This window comes from Echeneis naucrates, chromosome 22 (genome assembly GCF_900963305.1).
Source record: "Echeneis naucrates chromosome 22, fEcheNa1.1, whole genome shotgun sequence".
In the NCBI taxonomy this organism is placed as follows: domain Eukaryota; kingdom Metazoa; phylum Chordata; class Actinopteri; order Carangiformes; family Echeneidae; genus Echeneis; species Echeneis naucrates.
In genome coordinates, this window is record NC_042532.1 from 10,411,175 (window position 1) to 10,421,817 (window position 10,643).

A 10,643-nucleotide genomic window follows, 5' to 3' on the forward strand; every position below is an offset into this window, starting at 1 on the left:
GTTGTGACACATTTGACCGTCATCCAAAAGCAGAGCTGCTTCGGTTTGATATCTACATTATCTGTGGAAAGACTGTGGAAACTTATCAGTGGCTGAACGTCCACAGGCAGAGAGCAGCGTTACTGAGCCAACACTGGCCTGTGCAGCATCATTAAAAGCATCAGTTTATTAAAAAGGGACAGTGAGGGAATAAAGGGCAGTTTTCTCATTTTTATTTCTAAGCTCCAGAGAAGCTCAGGGCTCTATGACCCAGCAGACGGTCTACCCCTTCATCCAGGAAAACACACACACAAAACCAAACCAAAAAAATAAAATAAAACAAGGCTGTGATTAGTGGTGCCCGTTTGATGTCAGTGTGTATAAAACGCGGACTTGGAGCTGCTGTAGCATTCAGCCACAGGGGGCCTGGAGAGATACGGCTCTGGAGAACATGTGCCCTACATGCGGATTATCTATGACATCTTCCCAGATGTTGGGGCATGTGGACCGGCTCCTCATCCTTTACACAACCCTCTCCGTCTTATTCGGCGTGTGTTTGCTGTCGGGGAGTTTTATTTTATGGCTGTAAAGGGGAAAAGTTTCAGTTGCAGCTGGGATTGGATGTTTCATTACCCCTTTTGGCATCTGCGCGTCAAAACCTGATGTGTCCAAAGAAAACGAAGAGGACATGAGTCGGTTTTTATTTTTAAGGCAGTTTAATGTGACCAGAGGGCACGGATAGGACGGAGACATAAAACCGGAGAGTGTCTAAAAAAGAAAAAAGTTATGGAGCGCTCTGGTCAAGTCGAGGCAGCTCAGCCGGCGAACAGCACCAACGACAGCTTCGTCACAGCTTCATCCACCGCGGAGGAGAGCGCGGACAGTCTCGCCTATCAGATCGGCCTGGCGGTGATCCTGTCCGTCATCACGCTGGCCACCTCTTTGTCCAACGCGTTCGTCATCGCCACCATCTCCCAGTCCAAGAAGTTGCAGACTCCGGCCAACTTCCTGATCGCCTCCCTGGCGGTCACGGACCTCCTGGTGTCCATCCTGGTGATGCCCATCTGCGTCCTGTACACGGTCATCCACACCTGGACGCTGGGCCAGGTCGTGTGCGACATCTGGCTGTCCTCGGACATAACGTGTTGCACCGCCTCCATCCTCCACCTGTGCGTAATCGCGCTGGACCGGTACTGGGCCATCACGGACGCGGTGGAGTACTCCAAAAAGCGCACGCCGGCTCGGGCGGCCGGAATGGTGGCCACGGCCTGGGTGATCGCCATCTCCATCTCCCTGCCGCCGCTCTTCTGGAGGCAGGTGAAGGCGGAGGAGCCGACCAGCTGCAGCGTCAACACGGACCACATCTTCTACACCATCTACTCCACCTTCGGGGCTTTCTACATCCCCACGTTGCTGCTCATCGTCCTCTACGGGCGGATTTACGTCGAGGCGAGGAAGCGGATCCTGAAGCAGTCGCCCAAGAAGGCGGGGAAGAGGCTCACCTCCGCGCACCTGGTCTCCACCAGCTCCCCCGGATCCGCGGCGTCCACGGCCTCCCTGCAGGGCGCCAGACCCGACACCCAGTCCAGCGACACCGCCTCCTCCACCAGCGAGAGCCAGGTGAAGGTGACGGTGTCCGACGCGCTTCTGGAGAAAAAGCGCATCTCTGCAGCCAGAGAGAGAAAGGCGACCAAGACTTTGGGGATAATCCTCGGCGCCTACATCGTCTGCTGGCTGCCCTTTTTTATCTACACACTGGTGGTGGCAGCTTGTGACACATGTTTGAACCCCGAGCTGTTCGACTTCTTCACCTGGCTGGGATACCTGAACTCCCTCATCAATCCCATAATATACACCATGTCCAACGAGGACTTCAAGAAAGCGTTCCACAAACTTGTGCGCTTCAGATGCTGCGGCTCGTGAACAAACGTTCCTCCATAAGATTGATTTATTTTTGGATATAAATCTCTGAAAATCTGACTGAGAATATAGAATAGTAAGTAATGGACACATTTCCGAGACTCATAATAAGCCATTATACAGTTGTGTCTAAAATTGAACATTCATTCGTTTTCAGTCATGCTTTTTTCCTGAGTCGAGATTTTAAAAAATGAAAAAACCAACAAAAGAACCCTAGATAAATAAATAAGAACTATTTCACACAATTCACTTTTTGCAGAGTGATGGGTAAAAATGTGATTATTTTATATTGAAATCACAGAATCACCTGAAAATATCATACAAGCAGGTTTACACGTGTTGCTGTTCCTGCTGGGTTGTCTTTTCTCCATGGACTCCTGTTTGGAGGGAAGGATGTGCTATATTATGACAAACCCATTAATGTGAGCGAACAACAGACTTCTGATAAGATTTTACATCAAAAATATAACAGCCAAAAAAAAAAAAAAAAAAAAAAAACCCATCCAGGATCCATTTACATTGTGTGTACAAATATGGTGGTTCTGTTTTTAAACTCACAGATCAACAACATGTGTATGTATAAGATTTTTTTTTTCTTTTTTAGAATGATGATTGACTGCTGCCCGATATGGTTATTGTCTTCATTTAGAAATACACACTCATCAGCTGAAAAAAGGAGTCAGAAGTCTGCTTGCTGTACCAGGCAAACAAAGAATCTGTAGCTGATATTTACCCAGCAGAGCCGAACACTGATGATAAGTTCAATTTTACTGAACAAACAGCCCGTCCCTCATTTTACTGTGTGTGCAAGTCTGATTGCTGCCACATTAAATCTCTATCTACAGTATGTTACATTCATGTGTGAAATGGTTTGCCACCTCGAGGCTATAGAGACTGCTCTGCTGCTGGGAAGGATTAAATCTGGCCACGAGCGGTGCAGAGTTAATGCAGATTATAGCTCAGCATTATGTGAAATAAAGGTATGTATCTGTTTACATTCAGAAACGCTGTGCAATAAAAGCTTTTGTTTGGCACTGTTGTTCTATGAGTGAGCGTTGAATACAAGTTACTGTTAAATTCATTTAGTGTTGGGGTGTTGAACACTGCGCAGATAATCTGATCACTTTTTTTGGGAGGGGGGGGCTGTATTAGCCTGCAATCTAATAAGAGATTACAGTCATGGCTTCAGAAGATCGCGATGGCGTGAAAATGAAATCCAACAATCTCTTGAGGCTCTTGCAGACGTGGCAGAGCATTTAACAATACAGATCGGTTTAGAAGAAAGTGCGTCATCTCTTCCTGACTCTCTATTTTCTCTCCCCCAAAGTCAGGGTGAGATTCAGTGTGGGTGAGAGTGTCACTAAATGTGGATTTCCACGCCATTGTCCTGCCCTTTCTCTGTCTCTCTGCTGTCTTTCTGCAGGCAGGAGAAGACCTGAACTGCGTGGTCAATAGCTGCCACAAAAATGGCCACTGAGGGTGTTACAGTGTAGAGCCTTCAAAGACAATGATGTCAATACACATACAAGCTGACGAAGCTTTTAGCTTTCCCATTATACATTTTCAGATGGTTCATTATGCTTGAATCTGCATCTGAGCAGAAATTCAGAGCAAGGCAGGATTTTGTGTGATTGTCACAGTATGTTGGAGGTTTGAAAGGTGACAGTATGTGCATGCTATGATGTAACGAATAGAGTATATCAGTTTATTTTGGTTTCTTTGTTACATATACATATACAGTAAGCAAAGAAAAGGCACAAACTGCATACAGACGCACGTCCACAAGAGTTTGGTGTTTCATATTTAGCCAGAAGACACATTTAGCCTTTGACGGTTTGCAAAAACTGATCTTTTTTACCTTAACCTGACCACCAGTAAAAAGAGTACAAGGATAACACTAACAATATAAATATGCCCCCAAAAAGCAAAGAACCATCTAAGATCCAAGAGACAAAAATTAAGCCAAAGTCTGTGAACCAGACTGAGACCCGATTTGTATTTGTGGTTGCCCTTATTCATGTGAAGTTCATTTTGATTTCATGTGGCCGGACAGAGAGAGAAAATGGTTGTTTGCACACTGGAATTTAAAAGGCAGCCAATTTTGATTGCAACATTTGAAAAACCAAATTTTTCAGGCATCCATTTGGAAAAAAAAAAAACCGGCACACAGACTCTGAACACTAGGCTATTACTGAATCCACTGAATCCACACTGAATGACATTTTTCTGGGATAAAGTCTTTCTGCCACACCTGCAGATTTATTTTCATTTTCGAGCTTGTAGCTTCACTTGAGATGACCAGGAACAGTGGCAACCCACCTTGACCTCAGCCGCCGGTTTGTGAACTGAGAAATTGGAGCTGAGGTGGGGGGGTGCCCTGTACTCTGTCCTGATTGGGAGGTCCCAAATCTGCCAATCTTAGACAGCCACGCTCTGTAGATTTAAAACAAACTATCGAGGTCCTAAATTCATTTGGGAAACATTTTCTGGGGTAATAACTCAGGTGAGAAGTGGGGCCATATGTGAAGTAGTAATCCCTGAGACCTAAAGAGATGTTGATGTGTTAAATTCCCATTTAACATTCTGGGAGATTAAATATTTTTTCACTATACAGACGGATTGTGTAGCACAGGTGCTCATGTTGTTTATCTCTATCGCATCTGAATAAATCCTTCATGCAGGGAGATCACTGATGTTAAATAAACACGGTTTATGATTTTGTGTTCAGAGGAAAGCTGCATGACTCACGTAGGTAACTGCGCTCTACCTCAGGCGGGGAGGACCACACTCTCTCGTTGTTGACACAGGATGATTGTACGTATCGTGCAAACAAACATAATTATACCATCTCTTTTTTTTCCGTGAGCTGAAGTTTCTGCATTATTGCTCAGCCACTGGATCGAACTGGAGTCAAGGACGTTACCGATGTAACACTCAGCGAGGCTGAACACATGGATAATGAACCTATAAAATGTTCTTTTGCTGAATGTAAGTTTGGCCAGCAGCTTTATTGTTTCACCCTTTCTGGTTGATGAAGGTTTGCAAAGTTCATCACTGAAAACAGAGACCCATCTGCTATTCATAGATTACCTCGATATGGTGTTAACAAGTGACCTTGACAGGAAAGAAAACAAGTCAGCAAGTCATCTATTAGGCAACATGGGAAGGTAAAGAAATTGAGGGTGAATAACAATTAGAGTGATGTTTTCATGTTGGTTTGATCCTCATTCTGACACCCGTTTGGTATGCACCCTGGAAAAGGACAATTATGGAAGTAAGTTTGCTTGTAAAAATAAAATTTCAATATAAAATATAACTTAAATATAACTAAGAGCCAATCTGCCCACTTAGAGTCATTCAAAATGTCTACAATAACACAACAGTCTCACAGTCTGTGGGCTTCTGTGGGGAAATTCATCAAATCTAAATAATTGTAAACAACACAGCACAGGAGGTGACATCTGCATTTCACTGTTACTTCTTCATAAATGTGCCTCAGGTTCATCCGTGTGTGTGTGTGTGTGTGTGTCTGCAGGTGCGTGCGTGAAATCACAGCCATCACTCAGGCGTGTTCTTTCTGTGCTTCACAGCCGATCAGTTGCCACAAGCAGATTCAAAGTGAGTTTAAGGCTGACAGCACTTTGCATTAGTCTCCCCTGAGTGCACCTCCACTGGCTAATATGTTCCTCTGCAGCCGAAAGAAAGGCGCTCTGTAGTTGGTCACTTTGTGACGTAAAGTCATTGTAACAAAGGAAAAAAATCTTGTCGGACTGGTGAGGCTTCTGACTGTAGGGCTGCCAACACGTCCCAAAATGGGGCCTGACGTGTGTTTGCTCTGCTCATCACTTGTTTTATTGAGCTTGTTTTGGTATCAAGCCGCCACCTGAGACTTTCAGGGTGCACAAGGTGAAAGTTCAAAGCTGGTGGGAGTGGGTGTTTTGTTCTTGGCTGCCGTTTGATCTGGACTGGAGATAGCTGTGGACAGAGGTCGCACACAGTGTGCTGTACTCAGTGTGTGTTAAAAGGCAGTGTGCATACAGACGATGGCAGCTCAGAAGATGTGGCTATTATTTTCCTCTCTATATCCTTCCTCCACTCAGAGCTCCAAAATATTTGGATCAGCTGTTTTATTAGTTTGGTATGATGGTGTAAGGGATAATCAGTCAAATTCTTGTATCAGATTTATAATTTATGCAATAATAAAGCCTTATAACAGTGAACACACCGATGAATTTCTGTTTTGCCGCGATCCGAGACGAATATAAATGAAGGTTATTCCTCACCTAGGCATCATTTACATATTATTTATTAACCTTTTGATATTAAGCATGAGAAGGTGCATTGGGACGGAAACTTGACTAGCATGTTTGTAATTTTCCATTTTTACATGCAACAGCACAAAATGTCACTGGAGCTATCAGCATGAAATTTGGATGACACAACCTAATTCAGCCTTTCTTCCTGCTCCACAAACCCCCGAGCTTCATGTCACTCTAATAAGCAACTTCTGCTCACACAGCCCCCCAGCTCGTTCTGAGAACCAGCCTGGTCATGTCACATCGTTTAACACGGCTTTGGTATTTATCTTCTCTATCAAGAGGACGTTTCCTCCAAAAGCTGATATTAGCCTATAACCTTAAAGCACCTTTGAGTTCACCTCTGGGATCGCTACGTCTGAATTTAGTGATGGCTCCACACAAACGTTAGAATCAACAAGTTTATTTACCGGTCTCAGATTTCTGCAATAGAATTATTTTTCCAGCAAGCTTGACTTTAATTCAGTCTCTCCTAAAGATGAACCGTTTCTCAAAGGATGTAGTTTAAATACTTCGCTTATAAATACAAAAACCACAGAAATTCTTGTCCAGACTAAACACCTGCCACTGCTGACTATGTGACAGGATGGGAAATGATTAAGGCCATACATGGCCTTAAATTAGTGTCTGTTTATGGCATTATATCAGAGCAGCAGTAGCAGTAGAGGGGAATTGTAAGTTTTCCTTCCTGTCCATTTCCTGAATCCAGCTAAATGATGTTAGTCTACTTAAGCAATGCCATAAAAACTGAAGTGATTCCTGGGAAATCATCAAATGGAGCATGAATTATATCTATCACGGTGAGATCATATGAAAAACATAACATCTACTGAGACAGTACAGACATCAGTGTCTGTGGGGGGGTGGACATGAGAAATGGGGCTTTTTTACCATCAGTTGCTTTTTAGAGTCATCTGTATCTCATTTCTAAGTTGATCCTCTGCAAACTGTCCTCAGCTGGATCTGAATGCGCTCTTCGATTAGAGCGAAGCAGGACATCATACAGAGAAAAGTCAATTCAGCCCAACTGGACTGGCATGGGGCTAATTGGGAGGATGGGAAGTAAAAGAAGAAGGCACATTAAGGCCAACAAAAAAGGATTAAAACTGGAGTGGAAGAAATGTTACGTGTGCCCTAACGGTTTGAAGTTAACTCTCGCTGTGACCCTGATTCAGGGCTCAGACAACGGAACTTTCATATGACCAAGACGAAAAGGTCAAGTAGGCCCAGAGTTCATCTTTGCACGCAGTCTCTTTTGTAACGGAGTCTTTCTCTGAATAATCAGAACGCTGTGATGCCGTATAAAGAGTCTGTGAGAGGTTAAGATTTAGGGCACCTTTAATTTTACATCCTGACAGGTACACGTGTTTCTTTTAACCATCTAAAAAAAATCCAAAAACGAGGAACACCATCCAGGCCATTTCACTGTGCAGAATTTAAATGCAAGGAGAAAGCTTAGCATCTCCAGACAAAGCATGAGCTCCACTCTAAATAAAGCCAAGCTGACATGATTAAAAATGTCTGATCCACCAAATCTTAAAGTAAACACACAGAAATGAGCAAACGCACACATGAATGCGAGCAAAGACAATCTCTGAGCCAGCCATACTGTCCTGATCCGCTGTCTCATCTGACTGTTGGAAAAAATGTGAATGCACCAGTCTCTGAATTTGGTTCCTTTTCAAAGGGAAATTTTGCTTCCATTAATTCAGCGCAGCAGATTAGTGGTTAGCGTTGTTGCCCCGCAGCAAGAAGGTTGCATGTTCGATTCCTGGGACTCTATATTTCCCGCAGGTGTGAGAGGTTGTTGGCCTCTGTGTGTTGGACCTGTGATGGTCTGCGGTGTACCCCACCCTGGGGTTGGCTCCAACACCCCCCACGATCTGGAAACAGATGAGTGAATGAATGAATAATGAAAGTACCACATTCCACTCTGCTATTAGACTTCAAAGTTGCATATTTGGCAATCCATCACAATTGCAGTCAGCCTTTTTTTCAGCCACGCTATCATCATCAGTTTTTACAGACTGACTGACATTTATAACCAACTCTGATATAACAATGGACTTCTGTTTACTTTACAAAACATTGCAGCAAAGTGTGCATGTATCTGTGTATATTGTAATTCCCACAGCATGATTAATATACTTTTCTTTGTTTTTGTTTTTTTTTTAGCACTGATTTATTTATCTATCTGCAGAGGCTGAACTTCTTTCCCTTCTCTCAATCATCAGAAAGTAGCTTTGCTTCCCGAGGGGACAGCCAAATATGCTGCCCTCTGTTGGTGGTTTTATAAACTGGGACACACTGGAGCATAACATCATGGATGGGAAATATGGGACACCGAAAACATTTCCTATCAGCAGGGGTGTAACATCCCCGTCGTTATTTGGATGTATTATATATGTATCGAGTACGAAGAGATTTGACATTATTTTTGAACACTTCACAGGCGCAACATCTTTCAGCCTAATTTGACGCCATATAACTCGGGATTTTAGTATCTATTTTCAAAAATAATAAAAATGAGATGTGCTACTGAGGGGTGGGGCCCATGGCATAGGGGCACGTTCACTGGCTCCGGGTCAGCTAAGTCCACACAGTAGAGGCTGAAAGACACCACCAGCACCAGCCTCAGATATTTTACAGCCAACGTTCTGACGGTTATCCATGAGTACCTGCTGCAAGAACTGACCTTTGGCATTCACTCCTCACACAGCACTCTGTATCTCTCTAAATTATTATGAACCGGTTCAACAGTGTCACACATCCAGTGGCATTAATCTACAGCCTACTACACCTACATTGCATCTCCATCACAGATACCGGAGGATTTAGAGCATCCTCACGTCTGAACTGCGCTGTCAGGTCGTAGAGTTCCTGTTGACACAAGCTTTTAGACTCCACAGCGGCGATGGCACTTTCACTGCTGCAGGTCCAGTAGAGTGGCTCACACTGATAATCAGCCCAGAGTGGATTTTCCCAAAGAGGAGTGTTACGACAAACATGACTAATATTAGCCTGCAGGTGCTCGCATAGGGAAGGTTAAAAGCTGGGACCTTACTGGAAATGAGCCATGTAGGTTATTGTACGTTGTATCGATGTCTTTTCAGGTTGTTTCAAACCCTCCGAAGGGAAGGAGGAAGTAAACACAGAAGCAGTGAGATTACAGCGAGTTATTAAAATATAGGGGCCATGTTTATTTTTAGTTTTTAACTGTACCTAAAACTAAACTTAGTAGCTTTCACTTGGTATTTCTCTACTGCTGTTATTGTTATTGTCTCTCTGACGATGTTGCATGCTAGTTTCAACATTACGGGAAGTTTTTTCTATATCTATATATATATATTTATATATATATATGTATATATATACGGTTAGTTATCATTTGGCAGAGGGGCCAACAGCTAAGGCCACCCGGTACACAAAGCTTTTAAATGGTGTCACAGATGAAAAATGTCAGCTCAGTTCTTTAAATGTAATTATAAAAGCAATAGCTTCCATTTACATTATGAAATAAAACCTCATGTGAACAGAATTTTGCGTCAAAATTGAACGAAATAATATTTTTCTCCTGGATTAAAACAGTCCACATGCATGTACGCATAGTTTACAGTAAGCACTACAAATGATGGGGGAAACTGCAGAAACAGCTTTTGCTGTGGTAGAATCAGACAGTCAGAGATTCTCTGGCTCCATCCTTAATGAAATAACCCTTTCTGACAGATGGCAAGTGCCACTTTCCCTCTGTTGCATAATTTAAACTGACCTCTCTAATTGGACAATAATTCAAATTACCAGCCGCTGGTATAAGGGCAAAATTGTCAGGACAAACTCGTGGCTGACACTGACAAGGATTTGTTTGTGTTTGGAAAAATATCAATGCAACTCATGAATATGAAGCCAAGCTGAAGATACATTATTAATCTACAGAGACTCAGAGACAAAATCAGGCCGTTTTCATGCATACATGAAACTAAAATTCACCAGTGAATTTGCATAAGTGTCAAGTTCTGTTAGACACTTAAATTTCCACCTAATCCTCACTGTGAACTTAAAATCTTTCATTTAAGATTGACCGCTACTTGATTTATGACCCCATCCTGAATCCACCAGGATTAGGGTCACTGGAATAGTCAGGGTTCATTATATAACATATGTGAACTTTAAAAAAGACTCACTGTACTGTAGCTTCTTTCATTTTATGAATATGTCTAATAATTGTAGAATTTTCTCAACCATGATGAAATAAGAATTGGCTGCACCTGATACTCCCCTTTCAACTACGATGAATATCCTGATGAAACGACTTCTTCGTTTTTCTTACAGAAGTTCTGGAAGCTACCATTTGGAGCTTTTCACCACGAGTGTTGCTGTGTCACGCATTTGACCAACTACAGACAAAAGTAACGACAGCAATATCATTTA

At 42.9% G+C, this 10,643-nt stretch overlaps 1 protein-coding gene across 1 annotated transcript; it reads left to right on the forward strand.

Moving 5' to 3' along the window:
* The first annotated feature begins 461 nt into the window (after window positions 1-461).
* Window positions 462-2,425, forward strand: htr1b (5-hydroxytryptamine (serotonin) receptor 1B). The gene has a single exon (XM_029493918.1). It carries the CDS (start codon window positions 766-768, stop codon window positions 1,900-1,902), a length of 1,137 nt encoding a protein of 378 aa, XP_029349778.1. The 5' UTR covers window positions 462-765; the 3' UTR covers window positions 1,903-2,425.
* Window positions 2,426-10,643: the final 8,218 nt, after the last annotated feature.